Source organism: Aphelocoma coerulescens, chromosome 11 (genome assembly GCF_041296385.1).
Source record: "Aphelocoma coerulescens isolate FSJ_1873_10779 chromosome 11, UR_Acoe_1.0, whole genome shotgun sequence".
NCBI lineage: Eukaryota > Metazoa > Chordata > Aves > Passeriformes > Corvidae > Aphelocoma > Aphelocoma coerulescens.
This window is the reverse complement of record NC_091025.1, coordinates 7,838,138-7,862,720: the sequence shown is the minus strand read 5'-3', so window position 1 is coordinate 7,862,720 and position 24,583 is coordinate 7,838,138. Positions and strand designations below refer to the sequence as shown.

At 51.8% G+C, this 24,583-nt stretch overlaps 1 protein-coding gene, 1 long non-coding RNA gene and 2 other non-coding genes across 5 annotated transcripts in view; 1 reads left to right on the top strand and 3 right to left on the bottom strand.

The window, feature by feature from the left end:
- Nucleotides 1-15,851, bottom strand: part of VAC14 (VAC14 component of PIKFYVE complex) — a 59,481-nt gene extending 43,630 nt beyond the window's left edge. Inside the window, exons 1-10 of the mRNA XM_069026885.1 lie at nucleotides 15,707-15,851; nucleotides 12,199-12,349; nucleotides 11,410-11,577; nucleotides 10,657-10,719; nucleotides 9,562-9,669; nucleotides 8,691-8,800; nucleotides 7,637-7,743; nucleotides 6,488-6,622; nucleotides 6,071-6,223; nucleotides 3,947-4,001 (exon numbers count right to left, since the gene is read on the bottom strand). Coding sequence (XP_068882986.1) covers nucleotides 3,947-4,001; nucleotides 6,071-6,223; nucleotides 6,488-6,622; nucleotides 7,637-7,743; nucleotides 8,691-8,800; nucleotides 9,562-9,669; nucleotides 10,657-10,719; nucleotides 11,410-11,577; nucleotides 12,199-12,349; nucleotides 15,707-15,810 — 1,154 coding nt within the window. The 5' untranslated portion in view covers nucleotides 15,811-15,851. The remainder of the gene's footprint in view (nucleotides 1-3,946; nucleotides 4,002-6,070; nucleotides 6,224-6,487; nucleotides 6,623-7,636; nucleotides 7,744-8,690; nucleotides 8,801-9,561; nucleotides 9,670-10,656; nucleotides 10,720-11,409; nucleotides 11,578-12,198; nucleotides 12,350-15,706) is intronic.
- TRNAG-GCC (transfer RNA glycine (anticodon GCC)) lies at nucleotides 4,995-5,065 on the bottom strand. The gene has a single exon. It is a non-coding gene; the product is annotated as a tRNA-Gly (tRNA).
- Nucleotides 13,268-13,338, top strand: TRNAG-GCC (transfer RNA glycine (anticodon GCC)). The gene has a single exon. It is a non-coding gene; the product is annotated as a tRNA-Gly (tRNA).
- A 1,490-nt stretch (nucleotides 15,852-17,341) lies between the features above and the next one.
- Nucleotides 17,342-23,544, bottom strand: LOC138116984 (uncharacterized). 2 transcript variants are annotated; one of them, XR_011154434.1, is made up of 5 exons: nucleotides 22,876-23,544; nucleotides 22,061-22,185; nucleotides 21,238-21,929; nucleotides 18,767-18,927; nucleotides 17,342-17,856 (listed from the first exon to the last, which is right to left on the bottom strand). It is a non-coding gene; the product is annotated as an uncharacterized lncRNA (long non-coding RNA). The 2 variants fall into 2 exon arrangements; XR_011154433.1 differs by having other exon boundaries at nucleotides 21,238-22,185.
- Between the last annotated feature and the right edge of the window lie 1,039 nt (nucleotides 23,545-24,583).

Below are 24,583 nucleotides of genomic sequence, written 5' to 3'. Positions count from 1 at the left end.
GGCATCTGCGGCAGGGCAGATGTCAGATGCAATCACTTCCATCTAACCCACTACCCCAGATTCTCCTCCGGAGGATGAGTGTGGCCCTGGCACCGCCCCTGCCGTTTGCCTGTGACAGCGAGAACATGTTTTTAGGGCAAATTGAGCAATGATGGGGGTTGTGTCAGGCTCTTACTTCTGGATACTGAGAGTCTTTGCTCAAGCTCAGTGGTGGGGCAGAAGACCCATCCCCCAGCACATCCTCCCATCTCAGAAAGCACCCTTCAGCATAAGAACTGAGCTTACTTTCCCACTACATTCAATCCACAGCAATGTTTTTCACTTCATGTCCTTTATCAACCCATTTTCTCACTTCTCCCTTTTCTTCACGGGCTTCTGCCATCTCTCTCCTCAGCAGTCACCTTTTCTCTGCCAATGCCTGAGCTGTCATCTTTCTCCTGGCCTCCTGCCTGGCCCAGCTGCTTTCCTGACCCCATTTTCAGACAAGGTTAAGGTCCAGGCCAGGCTCTAGCCTTTAGGCAAGCCCAGCAAAATGGCCTTGCCAAGGGTGGAAATATCCAGGTTCTTTCATTGTGGTCCAAGTCACAAGGGCAGCTCCCATACAGGCTGGCAGCTGTGCTGCTCAATGGGCTCGAGCCAGCGGCCAGGACGTAAATAGCTTTGCTATTGGTCCCACAAGCTGTCACTTTCTTGTCCTCCATCACTCTCATTTCAGTGCTCTCGGCTTCCTTCTGCTTACTGCAGTTTCCAAGATCTCCCAGGAAAATGACAAAGCCAAGGTCTAGGCAGAGGCATCCAGTCCAACGAGCTGTAGATCACCGTGACAAGGGCTGGGACAGTGTGCCTGAGGTCCCCCTCCAGCTCAGCCACCCAAGCATGAAGTGCGAGCAGCAAAGGGAAGCCATCTCCTCACTCCAGGCTGGAAAGAAGGGCCAGGAAGAGCCACCCTGGACCTAAAAGCTGTGCAAGACAAGCTGCTGGAGAATGGGATTCCAAGGCAGGCTTGGTGCCTTAGCTCAAAGCAAGCCATCATGCTCCCTCTTCAGCCAACCATCCCCCGGGCACTGCAGAGCACTCAACATCATCCCTACCCTCCACCAAAGTGTTCCCACCACCATGAGTTCCCCAGTTGCACCTTCAAGGTGCATCAGGCTCTGGGCATGGGGGTACAGCAACTTACAGCATGAGACAAGCAGCAGCTATTTCAGCTTTGTAGTAAGCACTACCACATTCAAAAGCCTAGTTTAAATACAGGCTTGGGCAGTTCAGCCACGTGGCAGCCACTTGCCCTTTCTGCAGAGCAACACACAGCTTTACATGTCTATGTGTTGCTGACCACCACCTAAAGCATGACGCCTTCCTTGCATCAGGAAGTACCACAAAGGCTCTTCTTGGAGATTTCATGTCCCTCGTCTAGTTTGGTGAGGGACTGTGGTCCCATCAACCTTGTCCCATCACCCAGACAGCCTAACACTGACTGCTTCCAGCTGTGCCCGACCCTCTGCCTGGTAGGACCATCAGGAAGTTGTCTCAAACTGTCCAGGTCTTGTTTTGAAACACCAATGCAGTTACAAGAGCCTTACTTTCCAGCTGTTTTGGTCCATTGACGCAGGACAGACATCTGGATCTTCTCCTGTGGCAGCTCAGACTGACGGAAGGAAGCCCGGGCTCTGCTCCAGCAACCATGCTTCCACCTCCCCTTCCTGATCCAGGCTCACACCAGTGAATGCAGCAGCAGCATGCTCAGTCAGGCCATGGGAAGGATCCAGTGCCTTTGAAACATGGTTCTGGTCCACTTCCAGTGACAGTTTTTGCAGAAGCTGGAAGTGAGGCCCTCCATCTGGATGGGGAACCCCAAAACCCCTCCAGCCCTGTGTAGCTAGGCTCTTCCAGCAGCCAGTTTCTGTCTTGGCACAGACATGGTCTCCATTTCCTAGTGGATGCCACTAGGAAACTCCCTCCAAGTAAAGCAGGCAAATACTTGGAAAGCATTTTGGAGCATGTTTTAGGATCAAGTGTGTCAGTTTGTGGCCACAGGAATGTGCCCAGCATCCATGTATTAAGCATTCAGGCCTTGTCATCTTCTTGGATAGCACCTTCCCAGAACATGGCCCTCTGCAGACACCAGGCCATGATCTCCTCTGCCCCCACTGACCAAGGTCCTCCCTTCCCTGCTGCTGGAGCACTGTCCCTCTGCAGCCGGCTGGGGAGGGCAGGGGAAGGGGGCGTGAGAGCTGGATGTTTGGCGCTGGGCCGTGCTCCATCATTTGCTCGATGGGGGAGGCTGGGAGAAGGGGGGGGGGGGGGGGGCGCAGAATGAACAAAAACAGAAGCAAAGAATGACTTCATCTTAAAAGGCAGCTGCAACTTCCTCTGTTTGCAGGCTTTCCAGCTTTTCCCAGCAACGCAACAGCTTCCTGCGGTCCTGCCTTGACACCCAGTGGGCATTCAGTGTGCTGGCAGCTGCCGCTCCCCGCTGTGAATTATGGCTGCTGATGGCCACGGGTGCCAGCTCCTGCCTCCCTCCGGCTCCAGCGCCAAGCCAGACAGCCTGAGCGATGGATGGAGCACCAGGCAGATGTCCAGGGCTCCCGTCAGCCATATACAGCCCTCCCCCCAATCCTGTGTCAGTCCCCCACAACAGATGCCACGGCAAAAATGTTTCAGGTCCCAGGGACGCTGGAGCAGCAGAGAGGTCGCACAGGGCAGGTAAACCCCACAGTAAAGCCTGGCGTTTCCTGCTGAAAAGGGCTTAGGAGGGCTCAAGAAAAAGTCCCTCTGCAAAACCAGTCTCTTAGAGATATGGAGGGTCTTGCCTTCTGTCCCGGATGGTTTTCCCTGGTGCTTGAGTTGCTGACAGAGCATTTCAGCTCAAGCAGCTGTTCTCCTCCTGGCTCTCAGTGACACTGGGACAAGTCATCCCAGCTCTCCCTGCTTCTGTCCCTCTTCAGTTTTCACTCCCTCTCTCCCTCACGTGCAAGATCTTCAGCACAGAGCCATGGCTATCACTTGTCCTCCTGACTCAATGCCTCGTCTTTTTCTTCCCCCACCCTCTTTCCCATTTCAGCCCTATGCACATCCACTTCTGCACTTGCTAAACTTCAAGAGCTGAGCAGGGTCAGGATATGGCAACCACAAAAAAGCCAGGGAAAATCATTTAACCACCATAAACCAACATTTAGGTGCAAATGAAATGACCTGTACTTCCATGAGAGAAAAAAAATTAAGGGCATCATTAAGACCAAGGAGTAGCTGGGCTGTGCAGAAGTGCAAAAAAAGGAACAGAGAGTACAGACCATCAACCTGAAAAGCTGACGCTTGCACTGTTCTGGGATGTGTTGTGATGGGCATCACGCTGTTAGGAAGCAGCTAAAGCAAGGCATCCTATTTTGGAGATCATGACGACAAATAAAAATAAGCATCAGCACAATGAAGTGTTGGAAGTCACTACCTCAGAGTAAAGGAACTGCAGGCAGCAGGACGAAAGGAAAGCTATTAGAACAGAAGGATTTGTCCCCCAGTTCAGACAGCTGGATGGGAAGAAAGGTATTTGCAGGAGAGATGATTTAGATGAAGTATTGGGAGAGATCATGCTGGGCACAGAACTGGTGCAGGGCTGACTAATGCCACACAAGGCTGGCAGGAGGCCAAGTCCTGTGCAGCCCTAGGTCCAGCCCCATAGCCCTGTGCCATGGTGGGCTGCCAAGACAGCAGCATGGAACTGGGTCAGTCTCTTTGGGGGAAGAAATACCTCAGTTCATCCTAAAGTCAAGGGATTTTGGTGTAAATACATCAGAGAGAAGCAGTTCCTAGAGCATCCCCAGTCATCCACCCTACTGGAACCATGAGACCCCCATCTGCCCCCCAGTCCAGCATCTGTCAGTCATTGTCTGTACCCTGAGAAGCTTTCTCCTCAAGCCGCTCTGAAGCAACAAACAGACCCTACCTGGTTACTGTGAAGACTCTGCTGTTGCTGGAGTCACCAGATGCATCCAGAGAACCTGGGGGCAGAAAAATAGGAGACACAGCTAGTGGGGTGATGGGGAAGGTAGACAGCAGGACTGGGAGGCTGGAGAGCTGCATGACCTTCTGCAAAGACATCACCAGTCATGGCCTGAGGGTCCAGGGACCCAGGGGATCCCTCCTGCCTACAGTAAGCATTTTACACTCCTTGTCAAGCCCTTCCCTGCTGCTAGACAAGCTGGTACAGAACTGCACTTACCCAGCAAAAGGCAAGTGGGCACAGCTTCAGACCTCTGCCCCAAACTGGGTCCCCTCCTCTGTAACAGAGGCCCAGATACATCCTGCTGATGGTTTCAACCATTCTTAAAGAAGTAGCTCAGAACTGCAGAGCTGCCTTTGACTCTCCTGATTTTAATGCCTAAAGATACCACACGCACAGTGAAGGCAGAATCCAACCCAGGACATCTCCACCTGGCCACAGCCTGACTCCACGTCGAAGCCAAGTGACTCAAACAGCTTTCCAACCTCTGCTCCGTGCTAAAACTGGGTCTTACAAGCATGGTGACAAAGCACGACAAGATGAACTTGACTCTTTGTGCCCCCTTGTGCCAACAGCCTCTACTCACACAAGCAACATCACTCCATCAGCATGCCTGAAGAGCAGAGCTGAGTTTCTCATAGAAAGGCATCAGTTTTATCTGATCCTGCCTGCTTCAAGGTGCAATTTGACACCAGAAGGGCTAAGAATAAAGCAATTAAGCTTTCTGTTGATATTTTAAAGCCCTTCTGTGATAAATTTTAATACAAGAAGGTATTCTTGGGACAAATAAGGAATTAAAAAGTTTTTGTTGATGTGCTACAGCAGTAAATTTTTCTGCTTTCTCTCTTACAGTAAGAAAACCTGTACAGAGTTAGGTAATGAAAGCTTTTGCACCTTTACTGAAGACTAAGATGCTTATTTAGACTGGTATTTTGAGGTGCCTGGGTCCACATTACGGATAGAAATAAAAAAAAAGGAGGAAAAAGAGCACTGCATTGGCCGGGAATCGAACCCGGGCCTCCCGCGTGGCAGGCGAGAATTCTACCACTGAACCACCAATGCTGTCCTGCGCGCTGCTCTCGCGCTTGCCGCCTCCTCCTGCCACCCCAAACGCCGCCCATGCCCGCACTGCCACCCGCACCCTGCCTCGGCAGCTCCCCCGGCAGCTCCCCGCCTTGCACCGCTGCTGTTGGACAAGAAAACCCTTCAGTCTTAATCCCATCCTCCTGCTCCCTCTCATGGCAGGATTTTCGAAAAGCCACTGGTGGGTGTGTTATAGGAGAGCACCGGGCTGAAGGTGCAGCTTTAGAAGAACACAGATCAGCCCTCGTGATTTAAACACTAACACATATTTCATACACCTGGACAACAAAGATGTGTTGTGCCAGAAGAAATGTTTAGTCATGCCAACACAACAGCATCCAAGGGATGTTGGAGGGCTAACACCACTGCTGTTCCCAGGCATTGATTCATGGGGACCACTTAGTTTCTTTTCACTTGAACCCTCCTTCAGGTCTCCCACCCCCCTTGCAAACTTCTGCCTTTTATGTGCTGGAAATTTTAGGACTGGGACAATACCTGCCAGATGGCCTGGAGAGCACCATGAATCTGGAAAGGATCCAAAATTCTTCTCCTTTTTGTTCTCTACCCTTCCCCACCACAGACATCCTCCATGCATGTGTTGACGCTCTACCAGGACTAACACAGCTCTCTGAGTTCTCCTTTGGGTGACAATAGCTGCTCACAAACTAAAAGTTATCTTTTTCAGGTCAACTTGATAACTAAGTTGAAGGGGAGCATGGTGAGAGGATGGGGATGCTCACCAGGGCACGCAGCACTGCAGCACCACCTGGGCTCCAGGTCAGAGCAGTGACCCTCTTATGCAGACTACAACAAACGTGTCTGTCTCAGCAGAGGATCATCTGTGCAACAGGTCTCCAAAGAAAGCATAGAGATCCCATGTGCTCTGAGCTGCTTCAGGACACCAAATCAACTCAAGAACTTCTTTTGAGAACATTCCCTCGACCTTCCTCACACCTCTAATGGCCCAGACCAACTGAGACTCACCAGTGGTCACTGCCTCTGGCTTGGAGAGGGATTCCTCCGAGGTGGGTTCTGCTGGTATAGTCATTGATGGCTTGGCCTCATCCATTTCATCATCCTCTGGGATGACCAGCTTCATCAGGCTCTGGTTGCACACGTTTGCCACCTCCTTGATGTCTGAGTGAAGGCAGTGTAAGGAACACGCAGTCCCACACATGGGCAGGTGCTGGCCACGGAGAAGCCACTGCAGCCCCACCAGAGGTGCCCCAGCCCAGCTACTGCAACCCCCCTCACATCCCAAGGGCCAGTGTGGGTGTTAGCACTTGGTGGGAGAACTTCTCCTGGACCTGCACTCCAGGGGCAGGAAACAGGCACTGGAACAGGTACTTCCCTGTGGGTTGCTGTGGCAGGAATGGGAGCAGCTCTGAGTTACAAGGATACTCTTCTTGCGATCATCGTAGGAGAGACACGGCAGGACAGCGGTCAGGATCCCTGAGGAGTAAGGCAGCATCACCCGGCCAGCGAGCTGGATGAACTCCCACATCCAGCACATGGCTGTCAACTGGATCAGGTCATCTGGAAGACATGGGACAAGCAAATGTGAGGCAAAGGGCAGCACTGGCTCCAAAGGCCAAGAACCACCTGCAAGCAGGGAGCTGCCTCTGCTCCATCCTGAGAGATCTTCATCTGGGACAGTTTAGTCCCAGAGGAGATCAGTAAGACCTGAATCTGCAGTGAGCTTGATATTAAACACAATCATTAGGTTTCAGTTACCCCAGTTCTATCCTTAATGCAGGTTTCCTAATTTACAGGTATTCTGTCAAGCTTCCCAACACATAAGGGCATTTCTTTGGTCCCACCCACTGCAGCTGTAGGTCTGGGTCAAACATCATTCCTAGAGCTGGGGTTTTAACAGCCTCCCCAAATTCTGGAAGAGGCACCACTGCCAAGGCACTCTGCTGATGCAAGGCCAGATTTTAAGCTTAAACAGTGTAAATTCACTGGGAGTCAGTTTAATCAAGAACAACTGATCTCAGTCTATCTATACTTTTCTGTCCCCCAAGAAACCCACTCCCATTCAGCAACATTTAAAGAGCAGTTTAAGCTTAATGAGCACAACTAGGGAACAAGACCCTTCTCAGGAAACACATCCAGCTGCAGCTGTGACTCTCTGCCACTGCCTATACAGCAGACCTATGGGAGCTACAGTGCAGCATTGGCACAACCACACACATCCTTAACTATCTGACCTATGCACCAAGTGCCACCAGAGGTTACAATAAGACCTTACAGAGATCCTCCTAGAAGTGCTGGATATCCACAGGTGCCAAATATTTTTCTTTTAGGCCCCTCCGTTTTGGAGGATGCCAGACCTGTGTTGTGGCTGGGGGATCTGCAATACAAAAGCAGTTGTGCCAACTATAGGAAAGCTGCCTGTTCCCCACTTCCAGCAGAATTTTCATGCACAGTGACAAAAAAAAGGCAAGCAGTTGAGCTGGTGAACAGCCTGCTGGAAAACTCCTGGCCTGAATCTACAGTGGGCACCACAAATCAGGAGGCTGGTGCTACTGCCCGGTCCTGTGCACTCACCTGCCGCCTGGCAGTGGATCACCAGGATATTGGCCATTTCTGCAAATTTCACACTGGAGGGATTCTTCTTGATCTCCTTGAGGAATTCCCCAAGAGCCACCTCGCACCTGTAGAGACGCAGAGCAGCTGGTCAGAACTTGGTTGCCTTAGAGCAATTAGGAAGAACTTATGGAGACTGTCTTCTGCAGGTGCACATGGAAGGATGCTGGTGGCACGGCAGAAGTGCCTCCACACAGGAGCAGGGTCAGGAAAGATGATGCTGACAAGCTCACCCTGCCCCACAGCAGAGACTGCACACAGCTGCAAGGACAGAGGTGATGGCAGCCCAGAGCCCCCCCTAGCTTCTCACAACTCTCCCACAGCCACCCAGGCTCTGTGGATATGGAGGTGCCTGGGATGAGGAGCAGAGGGGCAGGTGACAGCCAAAGCTTTCAGTGCTTGTTCCTTGACATGGGGATGCTGGAAAAAAAGAGATGTAGGTAGGATCCAGAAAGGCCTGGCAGCAGGAGAGACCCAGGCTGGTCTCAGCACTTACTTATGCCCTACAAAACCAGTCTCTCCCAGCACAAAATGCCAAGATCCTCTGACCTCCCTGAGAACACGCAGACATTCCTGCACTTCAAAATGCCTCTGTCTTAGGAGCAGCAGCATATCTGTGGAGCAAGCTCCCAATCCTTGTTTCTCTTCTCCACCTAGGACATGCTGGGCTGGAGCTGTGCTTTGCCAAGAGAAGCTGTCATGCTGCAAGTTTCTTCAGAGAGCTCATGCCCATCCCAGAACCACACACCAGGCTCTGTGACTCCGACATCAGGTGCTTGGAAGCCAACAATTCAACCAAGCCAAAACAGTTTGTCCCCCAGTGTAGAGTATGGTCACGGGATGGGGGAGGCCCTTGCCAAGGACACTCTGATCCACTGCCCAAGCCAATCTGTCTCCCACCACACACACGGAGCTTCACTGCAGTTACACAGAAGAATTGCAAACCAATAGCAAAAGTGATGGATGAACAGTGAACATCACACAGCCCTCATGCCCAGCCCGCCTCCACACTCACATTTTCCGTATCTCCTTGCTGTTGTCTCCCAGGATCTGGAAGAGTCCATCTAGGATTTCTGGCAGGTAATCCAAGAGGTTGATATCAGGCACAGACTCTAAGACCAGGATCTAGATCAGGGAGGAATACGAAAAAAGAGGTGAGTTCTGGAGATGTGGACTAACATCACCAACACAAATCTGGCAGGATACTGAGGAATTCAGAGCTGAGCTGTGTGGGATGGGGGGGAAGAAAAAGAGGACACTGTGGAGTTGCCCATCTTGGGAAACAGCTGAGCTAGCACAGCAAGCAAGCAATCAGCCTGCAGCAGTGCTACCTTTCCAATCACAGCTCTGCAAAACAAAGCAGGGATTGGGAATGACTACCAAGATGCATCCAGGCAGACCTGGGATGGCTGAGAGAGAGAGGACAGGGGAACACATATCCCCATACTCCAGCCAGGCACCAGGAGCTCCTGCTTTGCAGAGAAAGGAGAGAGCAAGTGGAGATCCCTTGCCTCTTGGAGAGCAACATCTCTCCATCACCTCTGCGTGATGGAAAACAGCCTAGCACTATCCCTTGGGAGACTGTAACCTCTAGAGCACAGTATGTCTATACAAGCAACACTTTAAGTGTACTTTCTACAATGCCCTGAGTAGGCTGACAGAAGCGCAGTGCCATGTCACTGTGACTGCAACAACAAGGTGACAAGGGAGATGCCCTTTTAAAGAAGCAGGTAAAAAACTCTGCTGGCTTAAAAACCTGCTGAGCTAAGTCCAGGAGCTCACGCATCACCGTGGATATCTGCAGTTTGCCTGGACATGGGAAGCTGATGGGACACAACGTTCTGGAGTTCAGACTGGCAGGCACACATGGCACCCCGTGTACCTACCCAGGATATGATGAACTGGCGGGCATACTGGTTGTTGGAGTAAATCCTCTCACGCAGCAGCGGGATGAAACCTACCAGGTCGAACTGGTTGCTCTCTGTCACGATATCCTGCAGAGCCCAAGCAGAGAGTGTTAGGATGGCTAACAACACACGTCCATGCAGCAGCCCTCCCGCCCTGTATTTTTAAGGCACGTGACAGGAAAAAGATAACAAGCATGAGTCTGCATGTCAGGAGACCTGGGGAGAAGGAATCATGCAGTTTATTCAGGCAATGAGCTGGCAATTCCCCTCAGGCAGAGACTAATGCTTAGCAGGACCCAGAGAGGGATGCTCCTGACTGCTGTGACAGCCTGGCTGAACAGGAAGCTGGGAAGCTTCTCTGATTCATGCCTCAGTGCTGTGCTGCACACATGAGCAAGCACTTCTGTGTAACCACGTGGATATGGGTGGGAGAGTCCCCTCACTTCCCTTTTCAGCTCTTTCCACACGCTTGGTGGATTTTGCTGCATGGCCGAGTCCCTGGGCCTGGTGCAGTGGAGCACATCTCCCAGCAGGAAGGTTTGCAGAGGAGACTGAGTTAACTGCTGTGATAACAAGGAGGAAGGGCAGGACCTGGCAGGGAGCAGCTCACCTCTGAACAGCAGCAGAAAAGGAACTGGGAGGTCTGTGGCAGTAAAAGACCACCAGCAGGCAGAACAGGAATGGGAACCAAGCCCACACCTTGAAGCAGCAGCAGCAGCTCCACTCATATCACGACTCCCTTAGGCAAGGGAGGGAGAGCAGAGGAACAGCCCTTCTGCTGCCTGGCACAGCACTGCAACCCTCAGACTCAAACCTTGCTTCCACCAGCTCCCACAAGCTGAATGCACGCATACCACTGGGATTACCCACGAGGCCCTACATCCAGCTGCCTGAGAAGGCTACCAGAGCCTTGATCGAAGAGGCTGCAGCCAGTGAGAGAAAAAAATATTCTGACAGCAGCCACAGGACTGAGGTGGGATGGCTTTAGCAGCTGCAGCCTCAGGGACTGACATATCCCCAGCCAGGACATGCCTCCAGCTTGCACCAAGGACTCTCAGCGGAGAGCAAAAATACCTTGAGCAGCCGATCAAGGAGCTCAGAGCCACTTTTGACATTTGGGTCAGGATCAGCAGCCAGCTGTGAAAGACAGAAACAAAGAGACGTTGCAACAGCAGGTCCCAGGTTTGCTCCCTGTTCTGCAGCACGGCTCACAACAGGCTCACAGGACTGTTACTCTCCTTTGACAACACAGGGACAGACATACAGAAGTCCCTTTATCTCCAACTTCTCATTAGGCTCCAAAAAATTCTCCTGAGAGACTTCTTAAGGGGGAGATCAAGCACACATCACCTCCCCCAGCTATGCAGGTTTTCATGGGCCAGCAGTCACCCCCAAGGAACAGAGAAGTGCAGGTTACCAGTGAAAATCTGCAAAGGCAGACATACACAGACATAGTTTTGACACTACAGACCCCACAAAGCCAAAGTGCTGCAGATCCACCTTGCCTGCAGCAGTTCTCTCAGCCTCATTTTCTAGTACCATCCAACAAGGAGCAGGAGAATACATCCTGGAGGCGAGGACAGAGAACAAGGTATCTGACAGTCAACTTCATACCCACAGTATCAGTGGCTACTGTGTAGAAACTGCTCATTTTGCTGATCCTTGTGGGTCCCTTCCAACTCAGAATATTCTGTGACTCTGTCCTTCAGACCTGTCTGGGTCAAAGTAAATCAGTTTGCTTGGAAAAAAAACCTTGGACAATTTGGTTTGGAGATGATGAGGACTAGTCCTCGAAAAGCACATGGGGGTTAAGAGGAAGCTTCTTACCTTGCTGAGGCCATCGAAGAGCACGTTGAAGTGCGGGAGGACGGAGCCCCTGGCCACCTTGACAATGTTGTAGAGAGCCTCGCAGGCGTAGTACCGCAGTCGGCTGTCAGCATCATTGAAACACGTCAGCACCGGCTCGATCAGCTCTTTCAGGTACAGCCCAGAGTCCTGGGGGCACGAGGAGACTGGTTAGCTAAGGACCATGCCACAGCGAGTGGGACGAGATGCCCTGGAACACACTGCAAATATTCAGGCCTGTGATGGCTTTAGTGCACCTATGCCGGCCAGGATTTACTAAGGAATTTTGAATTTTATTACTGAATTTTTTATTCAGGTACAGTGAGAAGCGATCACGTTTGCTGGGCATCTGCCTCATCTCCTGCCTGCAGGGCAGAGGGAGCCAGGGATGGATTTCTGTAAGGGCCAGTGTCAGCAGTGCACAGCAGGAAATGGAAGGGCTGCAACTCTTGTCAGCTCTTTTAACACAAACTAGCACCCAACCGGCTGAGTCTAGTCCTGCTGCTGGAGACTGAAGATGGACAGAAGCCCTTTAACCACACTTAAGCAGCTGCCAAGACGTAACCCAGGCCAGAAAGTGCTCCTGGGCCCAAAGGGTGTGGCTGGGTGTGCTGGGAAAACTCCAACACAACCCAGTTGTGGGCTGCAATAGCAGGAGGGAGCCAGGGAACTGCGGGGCCACCAGCCCGAGTCTCCCCATCACACTGACCCAAGAGGAGCTGCTGTTCTCTCACCGCAACCTGCACAAGCCAAAAAACCTATCACACCTACCTTGCCAAGGGCAATGGAGCAAGCAGCGAGGCCAATGAGTCCCCCTTTCCGGCTGTGGGGGTGCTGGGAGAGCGCAAACTCCTGTGACAGGATCTGGATCACGTGTTTGATCTGAGATGTGTTGTTCTGAGCCACAAACTCTCGCACCAACCTGGGGAGAGGAGCAAGAGGCACACAGGGAAGTTTAGGTTCTGCCTGATACAAACATTGAGGGGCTTGGTGTCAGAGACAGGGACTTTCAGCCACAACAAGCACTAGAGAAAGCAGTACTGAAATCCAGAATGCTGAAGGAACCCAAAAGCAAAACCAGAGCTCTCCCCTCCTCCCTGCTCACATTCACCAGCAGCTCCCTGCCCTCCTGCTGCTCTAGCCTGCAGCCTCCTACACCGTTCACAAACTCTCAGCCCAGGATGTGCTCTCAAGGGCCAACCCAGTGCAGCTGTGTGCTTGCAGAGAAGTTACCAGGTCTACACACCCTCTCCAACAGGGCAGGTTATCAGGGTCATTCACCCCCAGCATGGCACAGAATAGGAGCTCAGCACGCACCCAGAGTGCTGGTGGCTTGGCAGGGAATTGCTGCCCACCAGACCCACACACAGTGCCATGGTTTTGGACCCTTCCAGCCACCCATAAGTGCTTCAGTTAACATCCCATGTATTTAACTTTACTACTAACAGTATATTTCAATATATTCTTAAAACAGCCCAAGACTTAACAAAAAGCCAACACAGTTTCCATATATAATACCTGCTCCTCCCCAGAAACTTGCAGGTCGCTACCCAGAGATAATTAACACATCAGTTGTGGATGAAGAGACCCATATCCCTGCTCCTGCCTACAGAAGTGCTTCCAGGTCCCAGCTTGCCCAACCAGCTCTTCAGCCCCAGTTTGCTGTTGGCAGAGCCCTTGGCCAGGCAGGGAGGCACAGGCAGCTATGCAGGCAGGTGAGCAGGCAGGTGTGCAGGCAGGTGAGCAGGCAGGTGTGCAGGCAGGTGTGCAGGCAGGTGAGCAGGCAGGTGTGCAGGCAGGTGTGCAGGCAGGTGTGCAGGCAGGTGTGCAGGCAGCTGGAGCATTGGTGGTTCAGTGGTAGAATTCTCGCCTGCCACGCGGGAGGCCCGGGTTCGATTCCCGGCCAATGCAGTGCTCTTTTTCCTCCTTTTTGCTTGCATTTCTATCCATAACGCAGACTTAGGCACCTCAAAAACTCTGCTTAAATAATCATCTTTACCTTAACTGTCAATAAAGGTGCAAAAGCTTTCACTGCCTAATTCCATACAGGGTTTCTTTGGCACTATATAAATCTCACACTTCCAAACAAGTGCCACCGGCCATTCACACACTTTATAATCCAGGAACATCATTACAGAAGACGTTTATGAACTCTTCCTCCCCAAAATTATGAACACCAGCTCTGCTCTCATGTCGCTCCGCAAAAAGCAGTTGCTCCCTTTTGCCTGGGGGCACCAGGCAGCCCCTCCCTCACTTTCCCTACTCCAAAGCCAAGTTCTCCAACAGTTACAGTCCAATCCACACTCACAGACTGCTGCTTTAGGGATTATGGCTCCATTTCCAGTCCTGCTCCAAGAAGAGAAACACACTGAGCTCGAGCAAGACAGATCATTGGGGTGATCATTTTACTGCCTACATTTCACTGATGGAGCTTTGAACAAGAATAAGTTTACAGGCTTCCTTCGCAAGGAAGGACTCAAGATTTAACTAATGAAGCAAAAAGTCCAGCATCAGAGGCTGCAAGCAGCAGGAGCTGCTCCTGCATTACCAGCTGAAAGATAAGGAGGTTCCTGAGTCAAGAGGCAGCAACTCCCTCCTGGCTTGATGCCATGGACACGGGAGTGATGCTGCTGGGGGCATTCTGTGATGGGTTTTAGATGAACTAAACCTGTGAAATCTGTAGGAAAGGTTGGCCCTTGCCTTCTTCCTCTTCACACTCTTCGCAAGTTGTACTTCCAGCTTGATCAGATGAACTGCCTGACCCCAAAGCAGACTTTAGTTAGTGTAAGGCAAGCACAAACCCTTAATCCCAGGGCAGAGTAAGCTGGAACAGAGCTGCTTGGATAGGGCACAGAGCATCCCCCCTCACAGTGCAGCAAAGGGGTTACTGAAGTACCCCTGAGACTGGAGTTGTGACGATATTGCAAGAATCCCACCCTGCAACACTGCAACCCACCCACAATAAATTATTCCTATAACAATGAGAGAAAATGAGAGAAAACTAAACGCACAGAACAGCAGAAGGCGCTCACTGGGTTGGGTTTCTAGCAAAGCACACACTCACTCTTTCCCAGGTGCCATTTTTCTCTGCTGACCTCTCACACAGCACCCTCCACGTTTGAGGCAGGCAGTTCCCACATCCCTCACTGAACCCTCAGCAGAGAGACTCCATCCCCATGTCACCGACTGCCACGTGTGCCTGACTGCTCCCCTTGCAGGCCCACCACGGCCACATCTCCCACCCAAAACTCACCCACCAGCTTGGACCATCGCTCCCAGCCCTGCGCTGGGCTGCACTCTGAGGTGATGCTTCAGATCTCCTGTGGGAGCTGAGCTCTCAGGCAATGCCCAGGGAGAACACACTCCTTCCCAGGGAAAGCTGTGGCCCAGCACAGCAAGGGTGAGAAGTCAGGCAGGGTACAAGCAACACCAGAGGGGCACGGCCACACCAGAAGGCGCCTGCAGACCTTTGCCTGGGATGCTCCGAAAGGAAGGCCCGACATCTGCTGGAACAGCAGCTGTGCACAGGAAGAACCAAGGACGAAACCTGACGGCCGGGGTGACAGCAACACTTCCCATTTTTCTAGCCAGCATCCAGCATGGGCCAAGCTTGGGTGAACCCTCGGGGGAGAGGTGGGATGCCACCAGGACTCTGGACGTGTCGCAGCACAGCAAACAGTACATTTCCTACAGCGATGCCACTCACGTATTCACCTCGCATAGGGCTGTGCAAGTGCAACTGCACCGGGCACCCGCCGTCAGAACGAGCCTCTGTCACGGGCTCTTGGGATGCTCCCGGAGCCAACGGGTCCTCACCGGCACCCAGCAGCTGACGCGCTCGGGGATAAACTTCAGCGGCCGGCGGGATGGGGCTGGGAGACAGGGAGCAGCTCTGGGAGAGATCCCTCCTGCCCGAGCACCGCCCACGGCGCTGTCCCCGACAGGGTCACCGCGTCACCTGAGCCCCTTCCCGGGGCTGCCGAGCCCGCAGGGTCCCAGGCCAGAAGCTCCGGTACCCCGGACGTCCCGGGGTGACCGCCACGCCCGGGCAGCCAGGCCGCTCCCTCCCGCCGCCCGGTGTACGGCTGGACCCACCCAAGCATCTCGGGCCGGCTCCCGCCACCCCGGGGCCGCAGGGAGCCCGAGCAGCACAACACCTCTCCCCGCCCTTCCCCGGGGCACCGGGCCAGGCTCCCTGACCCCAGCCCCGGGGCCGCCCGCACCGGCACCGCCCCCATTCCCGCTGCCCTCCCGGCTGCCGGTGGCTCCCGCCGCTCACTTCTCTATCTCCAAGGCCGCCACCTTCCTCTTCTCATAGAGTTTGTCGGTCAGCGCCCGCACCACGCCGGGGGTCAGCGGCGACAGGTCCCGCTCCGCGTTCATGGCCCCGCCGCCGCCACCGGCGGCCACGTGACCCCTACCGGGCGGTGCGGCCACGTGACCCCGACCGGGAGGCGCGGCCACGTGAGCCCGCCCCGCCGCACAGCGCCCCCGCGCGGCGCGGAGACACGCTGCACCACCGGCTCATTAACCCCTGGGGTCATTAACGAGAGCGTCATTAGGGAGAGACGCCTTTGCCCGGGTAGCCCGAGGAGGCACAGTCCCGGTTCTGGGCACACGTTTATGTCTAAAAGGATTTAGCAGCACTTATTCATTGATTAATTTAACGTTTACAAGGTTATCTGACAGCCTTAGCTGCAACAGTCACTCAATTATCTATAAAGTGTTTAAATTAAACTCAAACATGCACCCACACAGACACACAGGTAGATATTTGTAAATGTACCCAACTATAACTATTAAAAACTCCCCTCAAGGGCCAGTGAAATACTTGGATCGAACGCATTGGTGTTCCTCAGCGGGTGAGGGTTGAGCCTCAGGGTGTGGGGGTATCGGCCCAGACTGCACCACTTCAGCTTGTGGCACAGACGGATTGTTTGTGCGTGGCTAAATGTCTGCTCTCCAAAGGATTCCCCCTCTTGTGCCAGCATATCTGGCCACCTCACACTTCACAGGGTGCCTTTTGAAGGTGACCAGAACATCTAATTTCAAGGTCCCTGTGATGCCCTTGGCACACCCAGCATGGAGGTGTCCCACCTAGGTAGAGCTGGAGAGTCCAGACTAAACTGGAATTACTGGCAAGGGCAGGATTGACAGCAAAACGGATGGATGTGGCGAGCAGCTGCGCCAGGAATCTGCACCTCACTATGGATTTATCTGAAGTTCGACAGAGAAAAGCAGGAACAGAAGATGCCACTTCCCATTACATGGAGCCTTTTCTGCAGGGCTGATGCCCAACTCTCATTCCATCTGCTTACAGCCAGCTCCTGCCATATAGCAAGCTGAGCCAAAGAGGGATTTCAGCTTCTGCTGGCTGGTTATGGGCTCAAGGGCTGCCTTTGTTCAGGCCAGTACCTTCCCACGTGCAGCAAAGACCTCAGAGAATCCACTGATGTGGTGATAATCCCCCCCAACTAAACCTACCATGTCTAGAAGAACAGAAAAGCTTCCTACAACTTTCTAGCAGGAAACCCTGCAAAGAGTCCACAAGAAAAGCTTGGGGGACAGAAAGCCCAAGGAAGAAAACTGTCTCTAACATTTGGCTGCTGCTTGGCCAAGTCAAGAGCAGGGCACACATTTTACTTGTGTGTATGATCACACTTCATGGTTAATGAATTTACCTTTGCCACAAAAGTCCTCAAAATAAACTGAGAAAAGGGAACACAGAGCACAATGACACTGGTTTGAGTACAGAATGGCACATGAATTGACACCACAGTGCCACTGGTCCAGCATGGGGAGCCCAGCACATCTCCCTGCTTCAAACACAGCACTCAGCACAAAGGTCAAGTAAAATCAGACAAAAAAAATTACTAAAAGTAACGTGCAGAATGTAATTAAACTACAACCAAGTTTAATTAAAATGTAGTAAACAGGGATCAAATACAATCTAATGGAACTGGGACATCACACGTGCCCATGAGAACAAAATGTGAGTTGAGAGACAGTGCAGAAAATCCCCCACCACCTTTCCTGCGTTGTGTTCAGCTGAAGAGGACAGACTGGGCAGAAAATCCCATTTCCAAGAAGAACTCCCTTCCTGGAGAGCAGAAGTCAGTTGTTTGCCTAAAAGAATTTCTGAGACCTGTTCCTGGGTCTGCCATATTTCGGGGTACCTTTCCTCCATGGGACAAGCACTGGTTCCCAGACCAGAGCACTTCCTGAGCAGGTCCTCACCTGGACAAGTACGATGCCATCGTTACAAAGGACCAGAGGGAGCTTCTCTGAATCCCCCAGCGGGTGCCTCTTGAAGCACAGCACAGGGTCCCCTCTCCTATTACAGAGGCCCGGGCACAGGACCCTCACCCAAGGCAGATGCCCCTCTCCACTGATAGGGAAGGTCAGGCTTTTGGCTTTAGTTCTCTGCGGCTGCAGGAGAGGCACAGAAATAATTTTAGCTGGCACTAACCCATTTCCCACTGGGCAAGCAATGCAGAAAAACACCCACTGTGTTTTCCCTGGCAGGTGCTCCTGTACCCCACAACAGAGCCCTCCCTCACCCTCTCCCTTCCAGTTGATTTAGGGCCATTCACAAGAGGAATCTGCTTCAAAGAGACAGAGCCTTCCAGAATAAGAGTTTTAAATCCTTTCACTTAATTGAATCATGCAGTACAGCAGGTAAATAATGATGCACCAGATGAGACATGGCAAATCCCCTGGCTGCAGTGATATGAGACATATGCAACAAGCACAAGCACAGCATGAAAACAGTACAAAAGCAAGAAGACAAAAATAAATCAACACGATCATCAGTAAAGATTATTTCCAAGGACATTAAAAAATGAATTTCTTATTAGGGCAGAAAGCTGACTTCCCTCATTCTAATTCAGCTACTAAAGGGTTGGGGAAGGCCAGGTCAGAGCCCCACTGCACAGGTCCCAGGACAGAGGAACTGGGCTTCTCTTGGATAACAGCTCCAGTCATTCCCTTAGTTAAAAAAAGCTTAATACACCCCCGGGAATCACCCAGGATCATCTCATTTTACAGAAACAAAAAGGAAATAATGAGTGCTGACTTGCTGGCACAGAAACTGCTTCATCTAAGCCTTTGTCCTTGGAAAGCCCCAGCTCAGCTGTTGCACATTTCAAACGCTTCCAGTTGGCTGCCTAATGTTTCCCTGTCTTCAAAGTCATTTAGACAGGCTAAACTATCATTCTCATTTGCTGCGCTGCTCTGCTCTAACAGCAGCTACTGCCTCCCAGATCATCTCATGCCAAGCACCTTGACATTGTGCTTACAGATTAAAGACAGTATCATCTCTAAAAACACCCTCACTTACTTTACAAAGTGCCTCAGGAAGGGTGGGGAGGGCATTCAGGATCACTCAGCCACAGTGACCCACTCTCCCACCCGCAGACCTGTGTCCAGCTGGGTCTTATCAAATCCCAACAAGGTTTTTGTGTGGCCCTTCTTGATTCACAGCACCTTCATGAGCAGATCCTGGAATGCAGAGAAAACTTGGCAAGAACAGGTGGAGGGAGGTGGAGAAGAAGGAGCAGGGCTGTTAGCTCTGCCTGGAGGCCCCTGTTATCTTCTGCCAAATTAAATTAGGGTTTAATTACAACCTAAAGGGGAAATCTAATTTTGATGCTAGAACAATGCATATATTTTATAATAACAGAGAAACAAGCACATTCCAGTGAGGTCCACTGTTACAGTGGAGATACTGCAACACGTGTATCAGACAACGAGGCCCGTGGAAAAGAAATATATATGGACCAATTCTTGATAGATGTTTCAGAGATGTTTATTTTCCCAGACACATGGCTGGGGCTCTGCCGAGGAACTGCTCAATCATGGGACCCGAGGGTCCTTGCCCGTGCAGGGGAACACAAAACAACCAATGGGGAACGAGGCTGACCAGGGGCAGGGAAAGGCCGTGCCTCCCCCCCAGGGGCCCTCTCCCAGGACCACATGGCAGGGGGGGAGGGACCCCGACAGTCCGCGAGGAATTAATTTCCTCTGGGGCCACTTGTTGGCTGCTTGCCTGTTTCTCTTTATTCCCATTTTTTAAAACCAATTTAGGCTTTTGGAAATGGGAATGCTGAATCAGTGCTCAGCTTTTAATCACCCCATCTCCCCCTCAGTTGGCTTTGCTGGACCTGAGCCTGCAGGCACTTGCTCTTCCTGATGCTGAGCTGGTGGCAGCTGAGGGTCCCAAGCATCTGGCAGGAGAGCAGCCTCTGCTCCAAAGGGTTTGGCACGGCCCCTTTGCTGGCTCTTTCTGCCCGGGGATGCTGTGAGAGCTCCCTGTTCTGCTCTGCATGTTAATTAAGCAGTAATGTATCTTCTCTGGGTCCCTCAGCAGCCACCATGTGATTGTGCATGGCAGAGGTGCAAATTAAGATGGTCTCCAAGCTATTAACACCTCAAATTGCTCATCAAGAGCCCGGCAGAAGGGCAGCATGTCAGATATTATTTCTGGTCCACATTAAGCACTGTTGGTATTCTAAGTGATCAGGACAAACTAATTCAGTCTGACATGATTTCAAGAGAATCAAGTATCAAGACTCAGGAAGGTGAGATCAGTAGAACTGAAGCATCCATACATCTAACCTTGCTGGAGCCCATCAGCAGAGCCTCCCAGCATCCATCAGACACACATTTATTTTGGGCAGGAGAGAAAAGTATTTTTCTGCCTGGACAAGACTCTTATGTGCTTAGATCTTTTTTTTCTTCCAACTGTTCAATCCATTCTTTCTTCCTCACTTTCTAGTCACTGAAATGTCTTTCAGAGAAATCCCTTTCCAGGGATGTATCCTGGCCACTCAGCTTCTCTTCCTGTGGCATTACCAAAATCTTGGCCTTGGCCAGCGCTGATTGCATCTTGGAGCCACCTAGCATTGACTCTGTCAGACAAGAGGGAAGCTTCTGGCAGCTTCTCACAGAAGGCACCCCTGTAGCTCTCCCACACTACCAAAATGTTGCCATGCAATCCAGTACGTGTCAACCTTTCACTAATCTGTAGTAGTGCTAAGATTTTATGATTTGGCTTGCCACTATGTTTGTGTCAGAGGGGAACCTGCAGAGAAATCACAGTGGGAATTACATTTCCTGTAATTACATTGCATCCTCACTGCTGGATAAAGTCTGCCTAAAAACGTTGTTGTAACTGCTGGTGTATTTCTATTTTTAACGTTGCTCTTTTTTTTTTTTTTTTTTTTTTTGTTTTTAATGACATTTGAAATTAAGTTATTTTCTCCATGGGAGCTCTGGAGGGCTGGGGGTATTTTGACAACCCAGAGACATGCAATCAAAATAGTTTAAAAAGGGAAGAGGATTTTTATCCAGGCTGATGTATAGGCTGGGATTTCTGTTTGCCCCTTTAACCCTTTTATTCCAAATTCAGTTTCACACCTGAGAGATGGGTCATTTGTTATATTACACATTCTCCTTCGGAATTGACCCTTTCTATTTTCTTCCCTCAGATTTTGAGCTAACCCATGAAATCTAAGGTAGTCTCATGACTTCTCTGGAAGAGATAAGCTAAACTATTTTAAAATAATCTTTTCAAAAGCCTTTCTACAGAGAAAAGCCTTCCCCTGAAGGCAAGGCAACCCAACAAAGAAAGGGAAAGAACCCACGTGCCTGGTGTACTGTTATTTTGCCAGGCACTTTTGAATTGATTTTGTGTAAAGCTCTCTTGAAGCCTGTACATCATCAGGCTTCTGATGTGGAGGCATCAAAGTAAAGCAAGGATAAGCACACATACTGTGCCCCGTGCCCCTGATTGGGACCCTTTTTCCTCACCTGTTTGTTAGGCTGTGGTTTTCCAGTGCCACCTCCTGCTGCCGATAGACGGTGCTTTCCTTGACGTGTGCTAAAAGCAACAGTCTCCTCTGCAGCCTTTCCCCTTTTTATGGACAGGTAAAACACACACAACTGTCTCAGCAGCTGCAACAAGATAACCATCAACATCTCCCCCTTGGAGGCAGAGGTGCATTTCTTGTTTGAGCATGATGGTGAAGCAGAAATGTTCCTTTTGGACCCTGCCAGCACAAGGCTGAAACCAAACAAGAAGCAGGCAGGACATGGGCAGGTAGGGCAGGCACCTTAGAAGCATCCAGGCGCTGCTCATCCTACTCATGGAGTGCTCTTTGTGCTTCTTTTTGCAGGGATAGGTCCAGGGGCATTTGCACAGACCCCACTTCCATTGGCCCCTTGGAAGACAAATTCATCTGGTGCATTAAGGAGAACCTGGAGCTGGTGGTCTTCTGCCTGTGTTGCCAAGGGGTGCACGTGGAGCTGAGGATCAGCTCCCAGGAGCTGAGTTTTGGCAGCTGCTTCTACTCATCCCATGGGCATGCTGGGACTTGTGACAAAGAGAAAATGTTTGACTCTGGTTTCAGAGGCACAGATGAAGCTGCTCCAAGGTGCACTCAGTGGTGAGGCTGGTGTGACTGTCCTCCTGTTTCTGCAGGACAGGCAGCAAGATCCTGGTCCTGAGAAACCACACCCCACTGTGAGAATGAAAAGGCACAACTACATCTGCAAAATGCTATCAAAGGAAGCTAAACAAAAGCCTGAGTAGTGTTCCAGGAACCACATATAAGGGATAAGAACAATTAGTTACCTGAACAGGACCTAGTATTTGTGAAAGGAAACCGGGCATATGTGGTGGATGTCACTGTGAGATGCAAATATACTGAAACATCTTTGGAAGAGGCCACGATGGAAAAGGTGAGGAAATACCAATACCTTCAAAAACAAATTCATGAACTAACAAATGCAGCAGACATTGTGCTTACGTATTAAAAACCAGTATCATCTCTAAAAACACCCTCACTTGCTTTACAAAGTGGCTCAGGCAGGGCGGGGAGGGCGTTGAGGATCGCTCAGCCACAGAGACCCGCACTCCCACCCGCAGCCCCAGCACAGGGGCGGGCTGTGCAAAGCCCGGGCTGCGCTCGGGGGTCCCACACCGCGCATACCGTGCCCTGGCCCAGCAGCTGAACTGTGCCTCCACAGCAAGCGGGGCACGACAGGGCGGGCCAGGCTGTGCCGGGCCCCTGAGGGCGGCGGGGAAGCGCCGCGCCCGCGGAAAGGCCGCCCGCCGGCGCTGCAGTGGCGGCGCTCGGCCACACGGGCGCGCCCTCAGCCCGGCCCGGCGCCGGGAGCGCTCCGGCTCGGGGGCGGCGGGGCCTGGGCCGGGGCCTGGCGGACACCGCGGACACGGCACACAGGACGCGGGGCAAAGCCCCGGCCGCCTCACACCCGCCTCCGAAGCGGCTGAGCTTGCTCGTTTGAGCACAAGAACACGCAGTACACGGGCTGTTAAATGCCAGGATGCAACCCAGGGACTTACCTTCGCCCCGGGAAAGGGATTTCTCTGGAAGGCATTTGCACGGTGGGAGAAATGAACGCGCAGGTGAACAGCACTTGCATTACCTGTGTATTTATTGTCTCCCTCTCTCCACACGATGCTTCTTCACCTCTGGAGCGAGTCCAGAGGAGGCCGCCAAGTTCATCAGAAGGGTGGAGCACCTCTCCCATGAGGAAAGGCTGAGAAAACTCGGATTGTTGAGTCTGGAAAACAGAAGGCTTTGGGGTGACCTAATTGCAGCCTTCCAGTACCTGAAGGGAATTTACAGGAAAGATGGGGCAAGACTACTTACAAGAGCATGTAGTGACAGGATAAGGGGGAAGGCTTCAAACTGAAAGGGAGTAGGTTTAGATGTTAGGAAAAAATTCTTCCTTGTGACGGTGGTGAGGCACTGGCACAGGTTGCCCAGGGAAGCTGTGGATGTCCCACTTGTTTCTAGGATGTCCTCTAACCTCTTAGGGCTGGTTTAAAAAGAAACCTCCTCAGAAACAAGTCTTGCACTTCGCAGGAAAACACTCCAGGCCAAGGCTGGGAATGCAGGGAGGAAGGCAAGGAGCAGAGAGCATCTCCTCTGCCTGCAGAGAGGACCCATCCCAAAAGAGGGGCCAAAAGGCTGTGGAAGTGCTTCCACCAGCGCTGTGGAGCTGAGACTAAGCCTCCTGACAGAAGCAGGTCAGCCTGGAGCTGGAGGGACTGACAACAAACTGTCAGCCCCTCTGGGTCGCTCTCACCCAACCCAGACACTCCTCACATGAGACAAAATGCATCCAGGAATTAAAGTGGTGATGTAATGGGAGCACAAGTGGATTGACACCAGGGAGAGAGGAATCTTTCCTGCGAGGGCCAGGACAACCCTATGACACATACTGGTCCCAAACTCTGAGATGTTACCAAAAAAACCCAACAAGTCTCAAGCTGTGTGGTGGTTTCTGAGCCTGCTTGGGACACAGCTTTACACCACTTCCCACACCCGCCTCCCAAAATAGAGCAGATAAAAATCACACTGCTTCTGCAACCACATGTGAAGAGTCACACGGGATGATACGACCCTGCCAGCTCAGGCTGTGTAAGAGCCATCAACATCAGGACAGAGGGGTAATGATAGTGCCCAAGGTCCCTGCCAGCACCAAGGACATGCACCAGAAGCCACCACCACCCCTCCACATTAAATGCAAGAATTTGATGGAACACTCTGAGTTGGAAAGGGCCCACAAGGATCATCAAGGCCAACTCCTGGACACTCAACAGTGCCAAGACTGCTTCCCTGGAGCACGGCATCATATGTGCAGCATCCTTAGCCAGACCCCCAGGGACCACACACAGGACCACCCATTGGGCACAGCCAGGGCACTGGGTGAAAGCAGCCTCCCAACAAAGCACCAACTCTTTCCAGGTAATCCCAGGACAAAGCACCAGAGACCACACACAGAGGAGGTATTTAAATGGCCTTACATGATGCACTTTGAATTTCTCCTCCAGGCAATCTGATGCAGATTGAAAGGGCACTTTGGAGCAAGCTATGGACAGATGTTTGCAAGATCTGTTTTTTGAGTTCATGGAGAGTCCTCAGCTCCTGCTGAAACCCATAGGCCACAACTGTACCGTCACTCTCAAGAAGAAAAGTCAGAGGAGGGTCTGAGGCCCCTCAGGCTTCATCCAACATGGCTCATGCCTCTCTCAGAGTATTCCTATGGGGCGTAGCTCATCTAATTTTTTGGGGTGCAGGCACTAAAGCTCCCCAGTCACTTGATCCAAGGTGAGCTGGACCAGGGC